Source organism: Bombina bombina, chromosome 3 (genome assembly GCF_027579735.1).
Source record: "Bombina bombina isolate aBomBom1 chromosome 3, aBomBom1.pri, whole genome shotgun sequence".
NCBI classification, from domain to species: Eukaryota; Metazoa; Chordata; class Amphibia; order Anura; family Bombinatoridae; genus Bombina; species Bombina bombina.
Window position 1 is genome coordinate 463,168,258 of NC_069501.1, and position 23,122 is coordinate 463,191,379.

At 37.3% G+C, this 23,122-nt stretch overlaps 1 protein-coding gene across 9 annotated transcripts in view; it reads left to right on the top strand.

Moving 5' to 3' along the window:
- Positions 1–23,122, top strand: part of PLEKHA6 (pleckstrin homology domain containing A6) — a 300,893-nt gene that overhangs the window by 255,758 nt on the left and 22,013 nt on the right. For 7 of the 9 annotated variants that reach the window (XM_053706697.1, XM_053706698.1, XM_053706699.1 and 4 more), the window contains 9 exons: positions 6,870–6,938; positions 8,039–8,119; positions 12,311–12,460; positions 12,541–12,636; positions 12,721–12,832; positions 13,602–13,741; positions 15,878–16,015; positions 17,410–17,542; positions 22,499–22,608. In XM_053706697.1, the coding sequence (XP_053562672.1) occupies positions 6,870–6,938; positions 8,039–8,119; positions 12,311–12,460; positions 12,541–12,636; positions 12,721–12,832; positions 13,602–13,741; positions 15,878–16,015; positions 17,410–17,542; positions 22,499–22,608 (1,029 nt within the window). Of the gene's footprint in view, positions 1–4,547; positions 4,626–6,869; positions 6,939–8,038; positions 8,120–12,310; positions 12,461–12,540; positions 12,637–12,720; positions 12,833–13,601; positions 13,742–15,877; positions 16,016–17,409; positions 17,543–22,498; positions 22,609–23,122 lie in introns of all 9 variants that reach the window. The other 2 variants (XM_053706706.1, XM_053706700.1) reach the window with 2 other exon arrangements.

The window sequence follows — 23,122 nt, forward strand, 5'->3', positions numbered from 1 at the left end:
GACATTTTAGATGGAGTTTAATTCACCAGTTGTAATGAAGATGCGCTTTAACTTTTTAATGCAGCGCTGAAATTGAGATACCCCACGCTCCGACCGCTTACTTCAAAAGTTTTTTTTTTGTGAGATAATTGTTTGAACTGTTCTCCAATCGGATCGCTAGCCACACGGCACTCAGACGTTTGGGGGTTTTTTTTGCTCACAAAAAAATAGTTTTTAAGTGAGTGGCCAGAGCAAGGGGTATTTGGATTTTAGTGCTACATTAAAAAGTAAGTCAAAGTGCATCTTTATTACAACCCCATCTAAAATATTGCTAACACCCAGGATGTGTTTGTACAAAGTAGAAAGTTTGCCATTACTTTAATGGCAGAAAGACACACTAATAAAACTGACAAATATAAGTGAATAGATTAATTTGAGAAATTGGGCTCCATTTATTAAACTGCGGATGCTGCTTCAGAGGCCCATCGTTTCAGGCGAGTCTGGAAACGGAAGTTAAGAAGCAGTGGTCACCTTTTAGTTGGCGGATTGAAATCATCACGATCCGATACAATTGGGATGATTGACAGCCCCTGCTAGCGGCCGATTGGCCGCCAGTGAGCAGGGGGGGCATTTCAATAGAAATGCTTGTGAAATGAAAAATGCCGACTGCTTATGCTTTCGCCATTTAATAAATTTACCCCATTATATCACCTTTATAACAAGGCTTTATGAGGGTCGATAATTCTAGACCATTTTCAGATTCTGTATATTACTTTTATATTATAACATTTGTTTGTTTTTTTTAACTTATTATGCCGGAACTAAAACTAAATATAAATCTGTAGATTACAAAAGCTTAGAGAACATAAACAATCGTTAAAAAAAATTGAAAACGTTTTTGAGAATTTTATCCTAAAACAATTCTTCAAAAATGTTTATGCAGTTTTTACAGAAGCCGATTGTGCGCTCATGTTTTCCTCAGAAAATTAGATCAGCCAAGTGTCGTTATGAAGTAGTTGGATGGGGCAGTGTAATATATAATATTATAACATTTTCTGTCATTTATAAACGTTACTTAAGCTATCCAAAGAACAAACTAATTACATAATTTTAAATAAATTGATTTAATGATACTTTGAACAACAAGCGCTAAAAAAAAGAAATATAAGGTATTTTTAGCTTAAAGGGACATTAAACTCAACATAAATACTAGATAGAATGATGCTGTCAAAGAAAAGATTAGTCTGAGAATAACACGTAGATGCTTTTTTTTTTAAAGTTTCATTAGTTGTTTAAATATTGACAAAATAAGTTTAACTTTTTAGTGTCTAGAAACAATGGAAGCTGCCATGTTGTAACTTAGGTTACTTTCTCTGCTGTGACCAATTAGAGACAGTTATAAATAGGTCACTAGAGTGTGCGGCCAATGGCTGTGTGGAATATAACAGTGTTCTGCAGGAATTAAAAAGCTCATAATTTCAGAATGGAATTACAGGAAAAGGGGGCAAAATAAATAATGAACGCATATTGCAGAGGTTTTTATATATATATATATATATATATATATATATATATATATATATATATATATACGATTTATTATTTTATATTACCATCTCAAAGTGTTTAATGTCCCTATAAAGGTATAGAAAGGTCACATATGAAACATGCATGGATGTATTTTAATTTTATATAGACCCATTTTTGCAATATACTTCCATTTCAAAAGTGCATCTAGTAAAATGTATTACTGTTTTTTGGTGGCATACGCACATATTCTGTGAGGACTTGTGCACCAGCATTCAAGCATCACACCTTCTCTGAGAGTGAGCAGTGGTTTGTATGACACAAATGAAGTCTTCACAGACACAATACACACCACCGCCAGCTCTATGAGCTTAAGTACTGGTGCAGAGGCCTTCACAGCATATGTGCATATGCCACTGAAAAATAGTAATAACTTTTTCTAGAAGTATTTTTTGCTAATGGAAGTGTGCTGCAAAAATGCTTGTATTTAAAACTGAAATGCACCCATGCACATTTTCACGTTTCTAGGTCTTTAATATTTGCTTACATTTTAGCCGTGTGGTCAGTAAAATCAGCCGGGGGGTGTGGCCATTATATAGGTCCTGGGAAGAACACCGTACATTATACAGTGCAAGGGAAAGGTAAAAGAATATATCATGCATATGTGCTGGCATTTTATTAAAGGGACATAAAACCCCAACATTTTCTTTCATGATTCAGATAGAACATACAATTTTATACAACTTTACAATTTACTTCTATTATCAAATTTGCTTGGTTTTCTTGTTATCATTGTTTTGAAAAGCAGGGATGTAATATTAGGAGTGTGCCCGTGTCTGCAGCAATATATGGCAGCAGCAGTTTTGCAACAATGTCATACATGAGCAAAAGTACTAGATGGCAGCACTATTCCTGTCATTCAGTGCCCCTGACGTGCACACTACTTATCTAGAAATCTCTTCAACAAAGAATAACATGAGAACGATGCTAATTTGATAATAGAAGTAAATTGGATTATTTTTTTTTTTAAATGTTATTCTCTATCTAATTCATGAAATAATTTTTTGGGGGGTTTTATGTCCCTTGTATCATCTGGTAACAGAGGTAGAAGCTATAAATGAAATGGATAATTTTATCAGTTTTTTATAGACAAAAGAGAAGAGATAGAAGCTTGTACAATTCCTTTTCCAAACAATTAGTTATATATTTGGAACCATCATTGTCCAGAATGTTTTATATGAAAATGTCTCAAACACTGCAAGAGTATTGTTTGCATGTCATTTGCCTAGAATCCTTAGCTGCAATGTTCGCACAATATATCCAGATTTTTTATTTTTTTATTTTTTTGGCTGTGTACCAATCAAAATACCAACGGGAACAAAAAATGCCTGTAGCTATACATCATTAAGTATTTGTAATCTGTTCATTCTAACCACGAAACACAGGTTTATAACCATTTGTTAAAGGGACATTGTTCTCAGAAAATTCTGTCATCTATGTGAACGAGTAGCATTTCAACATAGAGATTATTTTTGCCTGGTAATAAAATATATATATATATATTTATATATATATTGGCTGAAGGGTATTTTCTGCTGTTGTCATTGGCTGATATCACTATTCACTAATGTTTATTAACTGATGGGTACAAATGCTCCTACGAGCCAATGAGCCTTAGCTGGAAGAGCTAATGAGTATTAATAGGAAGTATCTGTCAGCCAACAAACATTAGTTGAAAGTTAAAAAGCAATATAGCTGTATTAGTTTCAGTGTAAATTTAAAAGGACATGAAAGTGCAAAAAAGAAAATACTCTATTATGCTCTTTATTATTGCACTTTTGCGTGCATGTGTTTAACTATGTTTTTAACCCCTTTTCAGGGGATTGCACTACTGGGAGCACAGCTGGCAAGCCAATGTTAAAGGGACATAAAGCAGTCTATTTCATTGTTGTAGTAAAAAAACACTAAGCAGTGGGTTATATCCACTAGAAAACATTGCAATATGTATTATTTATCATATTAAAATATTTTACCATGTATTTATTTTTTTTAACTTCATTTGTGCAGGGTCCATTACCTCCTGCCACAGCCCTACAAGGGGGCTGGGGTCTATACAGGAAGGCATATCTAGCTTGATGTCACAAATCTAGAGCAACATGATCTGGTTTACTGTTCAGTGACTGCTAGAGAAACAGGAAACCCATGCTCAGAAGAGGCAGAATGCAACTTAAGTGCTCAGCTTATGTCACTATAGGTGTTGTCACAAATCTAGAGCAACATGAGCTGGTTTACTGTTCAGTGACTGCTAGAGAAACAGGAAACCCATGCTCAGAAGAGGCAGAATGCAACTTAAGTGCTCAGCATGTCAGCTTTCTTATGTCACTATAGGTGATGTCACAAATCTAGAGCAACTTGAGCTGGTTTACTGTTCAGTGACTGCTAGAGAAATAGGGAGCCCATGCTCAGAAGAGGCAGAATGCAACTTAAGTTCTCAGCATGTCAGCTTTCTTATGTCACTATAGGCAGTGGCTACACTGAAAATGTATAATTGCTTATAAAATGCATATGTGTGTAGCCACCTATCACCAGCTAGCTCTCAGTAGCGCATTATCTCTTGAACCTGCTTAGGTATGTTTTTTAACAAAAACTACCAAGAAAATAAAGCCAATTTTATAATAGAAGTGAATTAAAAAGTCTCTGAAAATTGTGTGCTCTCTCTCAACTATGAAAGTTTAATTTTGACTTTCATGTCCCTTTAAATGCTTGAGTGCAATGTCCCTTTAATACACTACTCATAATACTCCAAGAGACGTTTCCATCCTTCAACAGTTCATATCCTCTTTTTCTAGGTGTTTATTATTAAGTTTCCTGGAACCACCTTTAATGTGAACTTCATTTCAATCCCTTAATATATTTGTCCTTGTCATATTAGTGAGATACCAGGGTGTTGCACAGTCTATGGGTGGTTATCACAGGGAGTGTCTGAGCTTTGACTGGATAAGTATCTCCTCACCTTGTCTTTCCCCTACTGCCTGCTACAGATGAGTGAGAGTGAAACTCTGATCAGCATGGTGAATGACATGGTACACTCCTCCCCCCGAGCGCAGATCTTCATGCAAGTAAGAGAGCACTCGCTCTGCATGAGACCCTCAACCCATCCTCATGTCATTTTCATGAAAATTTGGTTACTCTCAAATAAGTCAGTGTCTCTTTAAAATAAAAAATGCGGCATTACAATTTGCAACCTTTTAAAATTTGGGGCCACATTGGAATATTTGATTCACTTGCAGAGCTGGTGAACAGATTTTAAAAATTTATATTAAAACAAATTGTATTTCTGCTCTATAAAACTTTTTTTTTGTGTAAGGGGTAATGGTCACTAACGGTGGGATTAACTGCTATTTGAGTTAGTTGGGGGAAAAATAGGCACATGCTCTTCCCCAATTTTTTTTTTAGATAGTGGAGCCCATTTAATATCATGGTTGTGTTATCTTATGCTCAGTCTTACTCAGGGCCAGGTTTTATAGCCCCCCCCCCCCCGCACTCCCCACTCACGTTTGCAGATGTGCTGGCAACCTTAACTAAGATGGCCGCCAGCAGTCAAATAACAGCACTATGCGTGTGTGGCGGCCATATTTGTTAAGGCTGCTGCAAGCATTGCACATGCACAGGGGAAGCCGGATGCTGTGCCTATAAAATAATCGTGGTGACCTTAAAAAAAGATGGCCACCACGCATGTGCAGTGCTGTTAGGTTAAAGGGATATTAAACCCAATGTTTTTCTTATTCTGTTAGAGCATGCAATTTTAAGCAACTTTCAAATTTACTCCTATTATCAATGAAAGAATGAAAGATATTTTTTGGTTCAGAACACTGGATAGCGCTTGACGATTGGTGGGTACATTTATCCACCAATCAGCAAGCGGAAACCAGGTGCTGAACCTAAAATGAGCCGGCTCCTAAGCTCTAATTCCTGCTTTTCAAATAAAGATATCAAGAGAACGAAGAAAGATTGATAATAGGAGTAAATTAGAAAGTTGGTTTAAAATGCTTGCTCTATCAGAATCATGAAAGAAAAAAATTGGGTTTAGTATCCCTTTAAGGTCGCCGGCTGACCGGTATTTATTATAGGCAGAGACAGGCACCCCTCTATGGATGGCGCCTGCAGGCACATGCTTACTCTGCCTTATTATAAATCCGGCCCTGGTCTTACACTAAGAGTAGGCTGAATTTAAATTGAGAAGTATAGCACAGAACTACATGAAGAACTCCATAACTATTAGTGCCCCCCCGGTTTAGTGTTTGAGTGATATCCAACATGAATTTTACTGTGTGCACCCATAGAAGTCTGTTATGTGGGATATTTAGATCACCCCCATGTTATTAGCATGCCCCAGCAATAACAAAACAACTTAGAACTTGTAATATGAGCACAAAAATAGAAGAGCTATTGATTGCACTTGAGCTATTTTAACGTATAATAGCACAACTATTGTTGTGTTCCACGTATAATCTAGGCCTATGTGTTTCAAATGGAGATAGCTGGAGAAAAAAGCGAATATTTAACTATATTATCAGACAACCATGTAATCAGCTTGGGCTGAGATGAAGTCTATTTGAAGGATCTTTAAAATACTTCAGTGCATTAGGACGTAGATCTTTTTGAGGGCATCCTTGTGGCCCCTGGTCTTAGGCTGGACACACTGTACAGTATCTTACAGGTAATGCCACACCTTTGTCATGACGCCTCCCTCATCAATGCCACCAAAGTCACCCATTTGGCATTCTTAGGGGGAGTGTTCTTGTGTATGAAGAGCGTGGGAGGTACTTAAAGGACAATACAAAGACAGAAGCGATGGGGACTGTAAGATCAGGAAGAGGTAGCTGCTATTTGGTTGGAACATCTTCATATACTATCCATTGTACATAGTCACAGCATGCTGTCCACACAGCTCTCTGTAAGATTGAGGCTGATAACGTTGCAGTATTTCAGAAGTTGGGTGACGTCCATCCCATTTAAAAATTTAACCTTTTTTTAAGATGTGTGAAAAAAATATTTATGTAGACTGCAATCACATTGCATGGTAACAAATATAAAGAATAAATACAGGAAAATGTGATCTGTCTAATTAAACAATATAAATATGTCCTTGAATACTAAGTCTCTCCATCTTTTGAATAAAGAGTTTTCCCTATAATTATTGTTTTATTCCCTTTTGCTACAGAGTTTGCAAATAGACACAATAAGTCACCCAACTCTTGATGTGCAGGCAGCATTTTACACAAGATGATGGGAAAATGCATACTGAAACTACAACCCATTTAGTTGTAGAATATGCTGTGACAGTCTTCTTCTGTTTTCAGGTATCGCCCTACGCTGACCCATATAGAGAGGCTCTGCAGAGTTACAAGATCAACGAGCAGGACACAGATGTAAGAGAGCCATTTTGTGGTATTTTGGATTCCTGTGTGGTAATGTCACTTGGACAACTATATTGTGGCTGTCAAAATATAGCAACCACAGTGTTGCTGTGCCCATAGAAATGTTGCCTGTGCAGGAATTCCAATTAATTCTTTGAATGCCAAAACAAGGCCTCTTTGATATCCAGGGAGTTAAAGGGACAATAAACACTAAATACATTTTATAAGCACATCATTGAGGTGATTCCCTCCCCCCTCTATTCATTGGTGCCACTATGTTACAATCTATCTTTCACTACATCCCACATGTGGAGTAACTCTACTTCAGATACGTGCAGTGTAACTTAGGTTTCAAAATGGCGGCACCCATGATTAGAGGGAAGTGCGTGGTGCATGAAAAGTATTTAGTGTTTCGGGTCTCTTCAATGGTAACAACAATTCCTAACCCTAAGCATGAGAACTCCTCCCAAGTGATCTCACTCAGAAAATGATGTCATTGATTCTTGTGGCCATGATATCATTTTTATATCTTATTTATAAGCTAAGTCCTAAACTATGACAATTCCATTCCAGATTAAATACATGTCTGACACTCACAATTCTGTTTTCAGCTTACAAAGTATAAGAAAAATAGGAGAGATACATACATAGAAAATAATGCTTAAAAAAGTACCCAAAGCTTTTGCATAAATTCTTTCTATTCCAGCGAGTTTTTGATCAACACGTCCTATGTGTTTAAACCGTTTGCGGTAGTCGCACAACCCAACAGCGCAATTGCCGCTGCTAATTGACTCACGCTGTGCCGACTCAGGACCAGCAATTCTTTGAAGCTCCTGAGTAGTACTTTAATTATGTGTGTAACCCCTTTGCATAGACTTGAAGGACCAGCAGTAGTGCCAAAATGACATTCTCTAATGAATTAGCGCATGCATTTATTGTACTATAAATGCCATGACTTTACTTCTTATACATAGAGATTCTTAAACCATGCCACGTTTGGGCCTCCAAGAACTAGAGTTAGATAACCCTACCGGGAAATATTGCAGACTTTCTTATACTTGAACTTTTGTATGCCCCAAATCAATGTTTCATTTCTCCTTTCTCTATTTCAGAAGCTCCTGGGAAGATTGTGTGAGCAACACAAAGTGGTGAGGGAACAGGACCGGTTAGTACAACAGCTGAGAGCTGAGAAGGTAGGAGAGGAGTGAGGTTTCTCCTATTGAATAAATTCATGTTTTTAGATTATTATACTGTCTCTTTAATTCCTCAGCTCATACATTCTCTTTTTGCCCATTTTTAACTGTTTTGTAGCATTTTACTATTGCACTATTGCTGGCATATAACTATGTGTTTAACCCCCGCAAAAGGGTTAAAGGGACAGTCTACAGCTTAGTCATCTTAAAGCCTTACCTTAGATAAAGCTGCAAATAGCTTCCTGCACCCCTTTCTATATCATGCAGCAGGAACAGCAAAAAAGTTATTTTAAAATGAATATTGTTTCTGGACACTTTGAAATGGCTGCTAAGCTCCACCCACTGATGACATCATGATCTGGGCTGCATAACAGGCTTCACTAGTAACAAAAGACTCACTTCAACATTCCCATTGATAACCCATCTGCCCCCGCTGCCTCTAAACTTCTCTCACTCACTAACTCCTTCGGCCTCTCACAATCCTCCCTATTTCCTACTCACCGCGATGGACATTCTATTGATCTGGTATTCTCCTATCTCTGCTCTCTCTCTGATGTTGCCTGTCACCCATTTCTATCTCAGACCAGCATTTGCTCACCTTTAATCTTAATATACAGGCTAAACCGACTTCTCCCCCCCTCACCTGTAGAAATCTATACACTGTGGATCCTCTCCAACAAAATCAGTCAATGAGCTCAGCACCCTATAGTAATCACTCTCTCCACTTACAATAGTGGTGCATGTGGTAAGTGGTTACTGCTACCCTCAAATCAGTAAAGTATCCAAAAAGTCCACAGCACCAAAGTTAGTTTTCAGAGAATTATAACGTTGCCGAAACGTTGCATTTGATATGAAAATAAAGGTATAATTCTCTGAAGACTAACTTTGCTGCTGTGGACTTTTTTGGATACTACAACTTTCCAGCCTTATTCAAAAAGGCCTCCCCCAAAATTCCACGATATCCTGTCCCGACCTTGCTACAACCCACTATATCAATACTCTCTCCTCTGCACTTGACACTCTCGCTCCTCCCCAACTACGCAAAGCCCCACATCATCAGCTCCAGCCTTGGCACTCTCAGCAAAGACGCCACCTCCAAAAATGCTCCCACTCTGAATCTGATTTCATCCATTATAAGTTCATTCTTTATTCTTACACCTCTGCCCTTCACTTAGCTAAGCAAACCTACTTCTCTTTTTTTTATATCCATTCACTCCTCAAACCCTAAAAGACTCTTTTCCATTTTCAACTCTCTACTCTACCCTCCTGCGCCACCCCTTTCATCTGCATTTAGTGCTCAAGACCTGGCTGACTACTTTTTTAATAAAAACACTTGCCATCCGAAGCAACATCCCAACACAAGCCCGCAATCTCCCAACTTCACTTCCGGTCACCCCCTCTGCCACTCCCTGCACCCTCCTTCCACCCACTGAGAGTGAAGTGGGTTCCCTTTTCTCTTCCTCACACCTCACTACCTGCCCACTTGACCCTTTTCCTTCACATTTAATACCCCCAGCTTTTACTCACATATTCAACCTATCCCTTTCTACCGGTTTTATTCCCTGCCTCCTTCAAACATGCAAAGGTCACCCCCATCCTCAAAAAACCCTCCCTCGACCCAAACTCTCCTGCAAATTACTGCCCCATATCACTGCTCCCGCTAGCTTCAAAAATCCTTGAAAAACTAGTTTTCAATAGCCTAACCCACTACCTGTCCTCCAACTCTTTGCTCGACCCCCTGCAATCTGGCTTCCGTCCCCAACACTTAACTGAGACTGCCCTCACCAAGGTTACAAACAATCTCCTTTCTGCTAAAAACAAAGGCTACTACTCTATACTCATCTTACTTGACCTCTCTGCTGCCTTTGACACTGTTGACCATCCTATCTTCCTATGGACTCTCAGTTCTCTTGAGCTCTTTGACACTGCCCTCTCCTGGATTCACTCTTATCTCTCTAACAGATCCTCCTCTGTCTCTTTTGCTGGTGACTCCTCCTCTCCATTGCCTCTGTCTGTTGTAGTACCTCAAGGCTCTGTCCTGGGTCCTCTACTCTTCTCTGTTTACATTTCTTCACTGGGTAAACTTATCAACAGCTATGACTTCAACTATCACCTCTATGCTGATGATACCCAGATCTACCTATCCACCCCTGCACTCTCTCCTTCTTTAAATTCTCACATCAGCGACTGCTTATCTGGCATTTCCTCCTGGATGGCCTCTCACCACCTAAAAATAAAGATGTCCAAGACCAAACTACTTCTAATCCCCCCCCCCCTCTAACTCTACTCCAGTTTCTTATGTTTCTATCACTGTTGGTGGCACCACTATCTCCACATCACCCCAAGTCCTCTGCCTTGGAGTCGCACTTGACTCAAATCTGTCCTTCATTCCCTACATCCAATTGCTCTCTTCATCCTGCTGCAACCACCTACATAATATCTCCAAAATGAGTCCGTTTCTAAACGCGCTGAAACTACTAAACAGCTAATCCACTCCCTGGTAATTTCCTTGACTACTGTAATAACCTACTAACTGGCCTCCCTCTCTCCCGCCTCTCCCCCCTTCAATCCACCCTAAATGCCTCTGCCAGGCTAATCCACCTCTCTCAATGCTATGTTTCTGCTGCACCTCTCTGTGAGTCCCTTCACTGGCTCCCAATTCACAGCAGAGTTAAATTCAAAATTATCACCCTGACCTACAAAGCACTCACAAATGCTGCCCCACCCTACCTGTCCTCACTCATCAACAAATATACTCCAGCCCACCCCCTAAGATCCAACAATGACCTGCTCCTTGCCTCCTCCACCATCACCTCCTCCCTTGCTAGACTACAGGACTTCTCTCGTGCGGCACCAACCCTATGGAATGTACTTCCTCGAGCTGTCAGACTTGCCCCTAACCTGTTCTCATTGAAACGCTCCCTAAAGACCTTTTTTGTTCAGGGAAGCTTATCACCCGACTCAGTAACAAATGAATTCCACTTACCTAACAGTTGCACTCATCTATATCCTCACTAATATCATTCTCACCTTAGCAGTCCCCACCTCCTGTTTCTCATCCTCCTACCCATCTAGATTGTAAGTTCCCACGGGAATAGGGCTCTCAATCCCCTCTGTATTTGTCTGTAAAACTTTGTCTTTTATTGTATTGTTTCTCCGTTGTACTTTTACCTTTGTACCCATAGGCAGCGCTACGGAATCTGTTGGTGCTTTATAAATAAAGAATAATAATAATAATAATAATAATAAAATTCTCTCGTTGCCCATTTTTAACTGTTTTGGAGCATTTTACTATTGCACTATTGCTTGCATATAACTACAGCTTAGTCATCTTAAAGTCTTACCTTAGATAAAGCTGCAAATAACTTCCTGCACCCCTTTCTATATCATGCAGCAGGAACAGCAAAAAAGTTATTTTAAAATGAATATTGTTTCTGGACACTTTGAAATGGCTGGCTAAGCTCCACCCACTGATGACATCATGATTTGGGCTACATAACAGGCTTCACTAGTAACAAAAGACTCACTAACTGGATTTAACAGACTGTCAAAGCTATTCAGTAGAGTGCGTAGATGGAGCGCAGATTGTGATGTCATCAGTGGGCGGAGCTTGACAGCCATTTCTAAGTGACCATAAACAATAGTCATTTTAAAATAACTTTTTTACTGTTACTGCTGTATTATAAAGAAAGAGTGCAGGAGGCTATTTGCAGCTTAATCTAAGGTAAGACTTTAAGATGTAAAGGTGTAGACTGTCCCTTTAAACTTAATAGCTAAAATAAGCTCCATAGCAGTAATGCACTACTGGGAGGTAGCTAAACTTATCTTGTGAGTTAATGGCAAGTGGCATATGTGTGTAGCCGCCAATCACCAGCTAACTCCCACTAGTGCATTGCTGCACCTGAGCCTATATAGGTATTGATTTTCAGCAAAGGATTCTAGGAGAGTGAAGTAATTTTGATAATAGAAGTCAATGGAAAAGTCTCTTAAAATTGCATACTTTATCTGTATCGTGAAAATGTAATGCTGACTTTCATGTTTTTATAATATAAAGTGAGTTTACAATTTCTTTTGAATAAACTTTTCATTAGTTTTTGGTAAAAAAAAAAAAACAACCAAAAAACTGAATTATTGGAAATCTATTACTGAGATGAAGTGATGTGATCATTTGGTATTTTTTCTCTATGACAGGAGAGTCTTGAAAGTGCTTTAATGGGAACACATCAGGAAATGGAAATGTTTGGTAACCAGACAGCGTTTCCAGAGAAATTGCTGCACCGAAAGGAATCTCTGCAGAACCAGCTGATCAGTATCCGTGTGGAACTTTCACAAGCGACCACGGTAAATATTACGCCAATAAAGGGCTCTGAAAGGAGGATAATAGACAACAGAGTCACTATAATTCTTTTTGTTTCTGCCAGGCACTAAATAATAGCAGTATGGAATATGAAGCCCTAGAAGGGGAGGTGTCCGCGCTGCATGATGCTCTATGGGAGCAACTCAACCTCAATATACAGGTAAGAGAGGAACAGAATGACACAGTACAGGAGGAAGGGAAGTTCACTCTGTTGTACCTACCTCACTGGTGTTATTACCTGCAGAATGAACTGATGAACAGACACATCCAGAGAGAGATTTGGAGAATTCAGGATGTAATGGAAGGGTTAAGGAAAAATAATCCATCTCGCGGCACTGATACAGCCAAGCACCGAGGTGAGACTTTTAAATGCTTAAATGCAAACCTCCATATACAGCCAAGCATTACTGTAGGTACCTTTATAAAAGCCCATATATACAGATGAACATTATCCAGTGGTTACATAAGGGGGGTGGGGGGGAATAACTCTAATATGTTAATAGAATTTTATTATTCCACTGTGCATATGTGCTTAACCTCTACAAATGAGTTAAACACATAGTTAAAATCAGATCTAGAACAGCAATGCACTACTGGTGAGCCAGTGAAAAGAAGCATATTTGTGTAACCACCAATCCCAAGCTAGTTCCCTGTAGTGCATTGATGCTCCTGAGTCTACCCAGTTATGCTTTTCAACAAAGGATACCAAGACAACTTAATTTTGACAATAGAAGTAAATTAAAAAGTCTCTTAAAGGGACAGTAAACACCAAAAATGTTATTGTTTAAAAAGTTAATCCCTACTTTACATTCCCCGGTTTTGCATAACCAACACTGTTATATTAATACACTTTTTACCTCTGTGATTACCTTGTATCTAAGCTTCTGCAGACTGCCCCCTTATTTCAGTTATTTTGACTGACATGCATTTAGCCAATCAGTAACTCCACGGTGTGAGCACAATGTTATCTATTTAGCACACAGGAACTAGTGCTGTCTAGCTGTGAAAAACTGTAAAATGCATTCAGATAAGAGGTGGCCTTCAAGGGCTAAGGAATTAGCATATGAGCCTACCTAGGTTTAACTTTCAACTAAAGTTGGTCATTTTTTGTTTGTTTTTTCTTAGTGGTCGCAGGTCCTTCCGCTACCTTTAGTTCCAACAGCCCAGCCAGCCCGCTGAGTTCTGCCAGTCTAACCAGCCCCCTCAGCCCATTTTCCCTGATCTCTGGGTCTCAAGGTTCTCCCACTAAACAGACTACCAGTGAGGTAAGTGAGGACTTCACAGTCACAGTAACAGATAACTACCAGAGGATTAAAGGGCTGGTAATTTGTTTGCTAGTGTCAGCAATATACTGTAAATAAAGTATTTCCTTACCTGTGTGAATGGTAATTTTATATGTCCCCACCAGATGGCGACATACTAAAGGGCTCTGTATATATTCATGAAACACTACAAGTAAACATCTCTGTAGCATCTTCTGATTTTGCCTTTGGCATATTGTATGATACTTCACTATACATTTTATGGCAGCTTGGTAAGAGACCATGTTCTTATTTGATTGGCTGTAGTGTCCAATGACTCAAAGAGGGACAATTCCATAGGCAGATGGGTGACAAAGGGTTAAAGGGACATGAAACCCCCAAAAAATATTTTGTGATTTAGGCAGAACATACAATTTTAAACAATTTTCCTGTTTACTTCTATTATCAAATTTGCTTCGTTCTTTTTGTATCAATTGTTGAAGGAGCAGCAGTGCACTACTGGTTTCTAACTGAACACATGGGAGAGCCAATGACAATCGGTATATATATTCAGCCACCAATCAGCTGCTAGAACCTAGGTTCTTTGCTGCTCCTGAGCTTACCTAGATAAACCTTTCAGCAAAGGATAACAAGAGAAGGAAGCAATTTAAATAATAGAAGTAAATTGGAAAGTTGTTTAAAATAGCATGCTCTTTCTGAATCATGAAATAAAAAAATTTGTGTTTCATGTCCCTTTAAATTTTCATGTAAATAGCTTAAACTGATTCAATATCTTGGGGATGGATTACAAAGCACTATACACTACTGTCCCTTTAACTGCATTCATATCACAACATTTTGATGATCATATTTTATTTGTGTACAAGTTTTCTAGTTTAAAAGTGTTTTATTTAACTTTTAAACCAGAAAATGATCATGTATATTAATACATGTGAATCTAGTATGTCCAAAAACTAAAACATTTGTTAAAAAAAAAAGTGCAAAACAAGCCAACGTGAAATGGAAGTGTTTGCCCGCAGGTTACTGGTTTTCCCTGTACCTTATAGAAAATTAAAAAGTTACGTCGCTAGTGAATTGATATGGTTCTGTGTCTGAAAAACTGTGCAAATCGCTTTATGTGGCTCATATTGGATTATACCCCCTTGTTTGGAATAAATCATTCCACCAGGATTAAAGGGACAGTCTACACCAGAATTTGTATTGTTTTAAAAGATAGATAATCCCTTTATTACCCATTCCCCAGTTTTGCATAACCAACACAGTTATATTAATATACTTTTAACCTCTGTGATTATCTTGTATCTAAGCCTCTGCAAACTGCCCCTTTATTTCAGTACTTTTGACAGACTTGCAGTCTAGCCAATCAGTGCCTGCTCCCAGATAACTTCAAGTGCACGAGCACAGTGTTATCTATATGAAATAGGTGAACTAACACCCTCTAGTGGTGAAAAACTGTTAAAATGCATTCTGAAAAGAGGTGGCCTTCAAGGTCTAAGAAATTAGCATATGAACCTCCCAGGTTAAGCTTTCAACTAAGAATACCAAGAGAACAAAGCAAAATTGGTGATAAAAGTAAATTGGAAAATTGTTTAAAATTACATGCCCTATCTGAATCATGAAAGTTTTTTTTGGCCTAGACTGTCCCTTTAAGGTATATGCATAAAAAGCATGTAGCTATCAAATATCTTTCACAGGACCACATTTCTTTGCCATATTTCACTCTATATTTCTGTTTATTCTAATAGATGTGTCTCTAATCCTAATTCCTTCTTTTGCCTTAAAGGGACAGTAAACATAATTTATTTTGCCATTGTTTAGCTGTAGCGCACTCCTATGGTGCTACATTGTCTAAGCTGCAGTAAAGAGAACAGCACTAGTGATGCAGTTGTGATTTGCAAATAAACCTCTTAAAAATGCTGCAGCGTGGGCTATCAAGTGGGCTAAAATCCTTGTTAAAATTAGCTCTTCAAGACATAGTACTCTTTTCAGTTGTGCAGATATATATGTTTACTGTCCCTTTATATAAAAGTTGTGCTATGTTTCTCCTTTCTGTTTTTTTCCCGTTTTCATTTTTCAGCTTTGCCCTCTTTTCTTAACCCTCCTTGCTGCTAACACTTTCTGGCTTCCTCTCCGCTTCAGGATTCGGGCCCCCCTCGGCCCCCTCTCCCACTTTCGTATACCCCTCTGGACTCTCCTCCGACTGTCCCTCCACCCCCTGGGGAGGGTCGCTTCCAGCCTTGGCCTTACCCTGTCTCTCATTACTGGCCACACGGCGAGGTAATTAGAGGTTAGGGTCCAAGAACCGTTTTTGGTGGAATATGTAAGTTAATTTAAGCCTCGCATTGGCAAAGCACTGTGTTGTCATTGAAGAGACCATAGTTTCCCAACTGCAGTGCTTAACGGACCATTAAATACAGGAGATTTGCATAAACAAAAAATGCATCATAAAAAGAACATACAATAGCACTTACTTTTTTCTTTTACCCCTGCCCTTTGTATGACATGACAGCAATCAGCGAATCACAGACCTATATATCTATACACTGTGCACTCATGCATATGCTCAGTAGAAACTGCTGCAGAAAGTCTGCATATAAAAATACTGTGCACAGTTTGATAATGGTAGTAAATTGTAAAGCTTTACATCTGAATCATGATAGTTTAATTTTTGACGTAGTGTCCCACTCTGGTGCTAACGACGGCTCAGAGCCATCACTAGCACTCTCCCACCTTGAGGAAGATCTGGGGGCTCCCACCCGCTCCTACCCCGGCGATCGGGCCTGCATAGTGACAGGCATCGCCGGGGCTTCACGTTATGCGCGGTGACGTCACGAGCAATGACGTGATGACGTCACTACGCAACTTTATTTAACATTAACAGTGTTAAATATAGGAGCAGGGGGCACGCTGTTTAGAAGCCTGTATCTCAGGCATCTAAGCAGCTACAGACCTCCAAGACCAACCGTTGGAAAGGTAATCGCCTAACCTTTCCAACAGTGTAAGTCTTGGGGATCTGAAATAAAAAATATAAAATTAAAAAACACTTTAAAAAACCTTAGCACCCAGGTGGGAAAGTGCTTAGCACTCAAAGGGTTAAGTACGCCACACGCTCAGCTATTGTGGTTATCTAACCAAGTGTCTGTAAACGTTTTCTGTAAAGGTATAGATAGTAAATATTTTAGGCTTTACAGGCCAAGAGGTAGAATTGAGGATATAATGTAAGTACTATAACAAGAGAGAAAACTAATTAATACATATTTTTATTGAGAAAAAAAAAACGTGCTCTAGTTCAGATATCCTCAAAATCTGGCCTTTTAGGGAGGCCTATGGACATGTGATCTAAAGTAATGTAAAAAATACATCGCTTTTTAGTAGCTCCTAAAGACTGGAGTTGGGAAACGCAGGGGAAAAAAATGCAACTGTGATTTGTATAGGGTTGCTCTTTATTTTATTTATTTTTTATCTCATCCCAATTTTTTTTTCTGGGCTTTTCACATCATTCCTTTAATTTCTACTGTATTTTTTGACACATTTTCTCTTTTTTTTTCTAAGCTCCTGCTCCTTATAATACTTTTTTCTACTTCCCTCCAATTCTCCATAAACTCTTCATTCTGCTCCTTGACGTTTCACTCCTTCTTACTCTCTCTCACCTCAATCTCTCTACTATTCAGTTAAAGCTGAGCTTGGAACCATTTAAGAGAGAGTCACCACAGCTGTCTTCCTCTCTGCCTCCTGAAGGGGTCGCTGCGCTTCAGTCTCGAACAGACTCTGAGTCCGAGAAACAGCTACAAGCTGTCAACAAAGGTACTGAGCACCAGATGACTTATTAGTATGTATAAGTTGTAGGGATGGGCGAATGTGTTTATATTCGAATTCGAATGTTAGAACGAATGTTATTGTAGAAATTCGATTTATATAATCGAATGTTGATAAGAATTTATATTCTTAAAAATTTTGTAATCGAATGCTATTTACAGTTTTCGAATGTCACTTTCGAATGTTTATAATTAGATCGAATGTCCACATTAAAAATTTCGAATGTAACATTCGATTTAACAAATACTATTCAGAAGTTCAATAGTTCACGTGGTAGGGAATTTAGTAAATTGATACATAATAGATACAAATATATAAATTCAAATGTTTCTATTTTGAATATTGCATAATTCAAATATTACATTTAAAGAGAACATTAGAAATACTATTACATTAAACAAATGTTTGAATGTTGTACAAACACAAATGTGTTAAAATTAGTTTCATTTTTCAAATGTTGCGAAACATTCGCCCATCCCTAGTAAGTTGTAACACTTATAATTGTTCTGTTAAATAATTATTGTTTACTTCAAGTAGCTGAAATGAGGGATCAAAGAGCTCTAAATAACGCAACACAATTATTGTAAAATCATATATATCGACTAGCAATAATGTTTGTTAAAGGGACACTGAACCCAAATTTTTTCTTTCATGATTCAGATAGAGCATGCAAATTTAAGCAACTTTCTACTTTACTCCTATTATCAATTTTTCTTCGTTCTCTTGCTTTTTTTTATTTGAAAAAGAAGGCATCTAAGCTATTTTTTGGTTCAGGACCCTGGAAAGCACTTGTTTATTGGTGGGTGAATTTATCCACCAATCAGCAAGAACAACACAGTGTGTTCACCAAAAATGGGCCGGCATCTAAACTTACATTCTTGCATTTCAAATAAAGATACCAAGAGAATGAAGAAAATTTGATAATAGGAGTAAATTAGAAAGTTGCTTAAAAATGCATGCTCTATCTGAATCACAAAAGAAAAATGTTGGGTTCAGTGTCCCTTTAAACAGACAATTCGCATATAAATGATGTCGTTATTAATATGCATTATATTTATTGAAGGACATGAAACCCACACTTTTTTCATGATTCAGATAGAGTATGTGATTTTAAACAACTTTCAAATTTACTTCTATTAACTAATTTGCTTAGTTCTCTTGGTATCCTTAGTTGAAAATGATACCTAGGTAGGCTCAGTAGCAGCAATGTATTACTGGGAGGCAGCAGCTGATCATTGGCTGCACAGAAATGCCTCTTGTCATTGGTTTCCCAATTGCTGCTCCTTCAACAAAGGATACCAAGATAATGAAGCCCATTTGATAATAGAAGTAAATTGGAAAATTGTTTAACATCACATGCTCTATTTACATAATGAAATCAATATTTTGGTTTTTATGTCCCTTTAAATGCAACATAATGAACAAGAGATTGTACATGAAAGAATGGGCTATATTCCCTTTAAGGGAATACTCTTCTTAAAATATATCTACCAATACTTGCTATATACAGTTACACTATTGGGGAGTTACATCCTAAAAACAAAAACAATGTGGGTCCAGATTACAAGTGATGCTCTAATTTTTTTTCCAATCAAGAGCAAACTGTGTTTAAAAAAAATTAGCGTGTTTGTATTAGCGTGCATATTACATGTTGAAAGTAAAAAGCTAGTGTGTGAGCGAAAGACTCAGGTGAGCTAACTTCAGGACGAATATCACGACTGCACTAGCTCTTCCTCATAGACATCTATGGGGTGTGCTACAAAAGCCTTATTAGTTATCACTTGCGCACTAACCCGACACTGCGCAAGATCCACTGCGATAAAGCCAAAGATGCTTTAGCGATACTTCACATCTCTGTTCTTCACTTAGAAGAAAATGTTCTTTTTATTTTTATATAGATATTTCTATATATTATTATTTTTTGTGTAAAATATATATCTATACCTTAATATCTATATGAATATATACAGATAGATAGATATGAATATATATGTTTGTATGTGTGCACAAACATATTTACACCTGTAAACACATAAATACACATGTATACAGAACTATAGACGTATACATACACATACTTAGACATATATATATATACTGAAGCCCTTCCCAGTCAAACACTTTGCCATATCACTTTCCTTTTTAACATTTTTAAAACATTTTTAACAATACCGAAATTATATTTTTTTAATAAAAAGTATATATATATATATATATATATATATATATACGTTGATTGGAGTAGCCGTGTTAGTCCAGAGATTTAGATATCAAAATAACAAGAGTATTGCATTGAGCAATGATACTTTTTGCTTTAGACTTGATAAAGGAAGGAACTCTTCCGAAAGCTTGTCAACTTATAAATGTATAGTTAGTCCAATAAAAAAAGTATCCTTGCTCAATGCAATACTCTTGTTATTTTGATTATATATATATATATATATATATATATATATATATATATATCAAACTCCTTGAAGTGAATCCACCCTCCTGGGCCGTCTGCCTGGGTGCAAAAATGAAGTAGATATATAGCAAATGAATGCACTCTCAGAATTCCTGATGAACGGGTCTGTTTGAACCCCAAAACGTCAATAAATTCATTTTTTTTTTTTTTTTTTTTTTTTTTTTTTATAAATCGTTTATTGAAAAGGATAAATTAAATCAACAATATAGGAGACGCAGCTCCAATACAGTACAAATCAAATACATCTCTGTTTCTTTTGTTGCATGACAATAGTTAACTTAGCGGAAAACAATTGGTAATTGAATTTAAATTCCATTTCATCTGGTTTAAACAGAAAAACAAGAAGGACATAAGGTTACAAAAAAGCTAAACAACAGAAAAAAAAACATCCTTCCTTGGTTGCATACTACTTGAAGATAGGTCCTCTTCTCCTGAATCTAAGTTAAGACTCGGCTAAATGCATGCATAATTCTACTCAGACTGACCGAACTAGTCCCTAGACCACTGAATACTGTTATAATTCAGTTAATAATCATTAATTATGCTAGTACGGATTTTACTTGGAACATTCCGGGAGCCCGCTACAAGCTCCTGGTACCTATAACAGGGGGTTAACTCTACTCGTGGCTCCTTGTCTACCACTTCCTCCTGAGTTTAAGTCGCTGCGGAATAAATTCATTTTTGACTCATTATTAAAGGGTCAGTCAAGTCCAAAAAAAACTTTCATGATTCAGCTAGGGCATGTAATTTTAAACAACTTTCCAATTTACTTTTATCACCAATTGGAAAGTTGTTTTTGTTCTGTTGGTATTCTTAGTTGAAAGCTAAACCTAGGAGGTTTATATGCTAATTTCTTAGACCTTGAAGGCCGCCTCTAATCTAAATGCATTTTGATCGTTTTTCACCACTAGAGGGCATTAGTTCACGTGTTTCATATAGATAACATTGAGTTCATGAACGTGAATTTACCATGGAGATATCTCTGATTGGCTAAATTGCAAGTCTGTCAAAAGAATTGAAATAAGGGGGCAGTCTGCTGAGGCTTAGATAGAAGGTAATTACAGAGGTAAAATGTGTATTATTATAACTGTGTTGGTTATGCAAAACTGGGAAATTGGTAATTAAGGGATTATCTATCTTTTTAAACAACAAAAATTCTGGTGTTGACTGTCCCTTTAAGAAGCCCTGCGAGTGCATTCATTTGCTATATATATATATATTTATTTCTAAGTGTAATAGTTTATTTACAGGTTACTTCAGGTCTCAAGTCACGCTAAATATTTTAGAGCAGTTTCGGTTTGCACTTGAGCTCAACCTATAACTTCAGCTTGTAAAATAATCACTATTTAGAGCAATTGCAATCTCCCTTGAAAGTATAGGTTATGCTAGAGTGATGTTGGCCGTACTAACTCTTCTCTGGTAAAAGGAATTTACCACGGACTTGTAATATTAAGTCACATGCCAATGTTAGCTCGGTCCAGCAATATTACTTATTGCGTCCTGCGCTATCATTAGCACGCCACGTGTAATCTGGCCCTACATGTTCTAAATAATTATAGAATGTAATTTTGGTATTAGTGATCTTAACTTACAAGATAAAAATATCATCACTATTGTGCGCTAACACCCCTCAAGTTAAATCAATTGTATTTTTGTTCTCATATTACAAATTTAGAGTAAATATTAGTGCGCGAGCAAAAGGCTTGGGCACACTAACATCTTGATGCGTTCAGCTGAAGGTGCGTTAAGACTTGAATGCCTTTAAATAAATTATATGAAGGTTGGATTTTAAAATTAAAAACTACCAATGTTACCAAAAAGAAGTCTTTAACCTGGTTTCTTTAACACTATTGTGTATTTCGGTATAGCGTATTGTTTTGAAAAGAAAAGTTACATAGCTATGAAAAGATTATGCTGAGTTAATGACCATGATGAACCATAAATTACTGGTTGCAAAGTGTTATGCAATGCAAGCTCTTAATAGATTGCCTTAAAGTAGACTTTAAAGGGACATGAAAACTAAAAATTTTTCTTTCATAATTCGGTTATAGTGTACCATTTTAAACACCTTTCCAATTTATTTCTATTATCTAATATGTTTTGTTCTTTTTGTATCCTTTGTAGAAAAATATACCTAGGTAGGCTCAGAAGCTGCTGATTGGTGAATGCATGTATATGCCTCTTGTCATTGACTCTCAGCTATCTCCCAGTAGTGCATTACTGCTCCTTCAACAAAGGATACAAAGAAAATGAAGCAAACTAGATACTAATAAAAGTAAATTGGAAAGTTATATGTATCTGTTTCATGAAATACGTTTCCTGGGTTTGATGTCCGTTTAAGCTATGTTCATCTGTAGGATTTTAATAATAATAATAATAATAATAATAATATATGTGTCTGAGGTCAAGTGTAGTTTTTATAGAGCTGTAATTTCATCTAAATTTATTATCTTCCCCTCCTGAATGTTTCTCCCTAGTTGGTATTGTGCCACCACGGACCAAGTCCCCCAGTGAAGAAGGAACTATAGGAAAACCATTAGTGGTTAGACGTGGGGGCAGTCATGCTCTGAATGGGAACAACACAAGGGTGAGATTACACACCTTGTCTTTATTTTCCTTTCTGTATGTTTAGATTTTGCTTTATATTGACAACTCAGTAACATTTCTCTTTTGACTAGTAAACTGATATATTTAAATGCATGCATTCATATTCTATCTGTCTATCATCTATTGGTCTATCTGTCTGTCTGCCTATCTGTCTTTCTGTGTGTTTATATATCATTCTATCTATCTATCTATCTATCTATCTGTCTATCTATCTGTCTATCTATCTATTGCAGGTATATATACATATCACCTTAATTGTAAGATGAAAAAACGTTATTAGTCAATACAAAGTTAAATACAGGGAAAAAAATCAGCTTCAATTTCATACTAGTTAGCACTAGTGGAAGGCTGTAGCCCTTTATATAAGCTTATGCACTGCAAGCACTGGAATCACATTAAAGGGACACTAAACTTTTTTTATGTATTTAATGATTCAAATAGAGCATGCAATTCTAAGCAACTTTCTAATTTACTCCTATTATTCATTTGTCTTT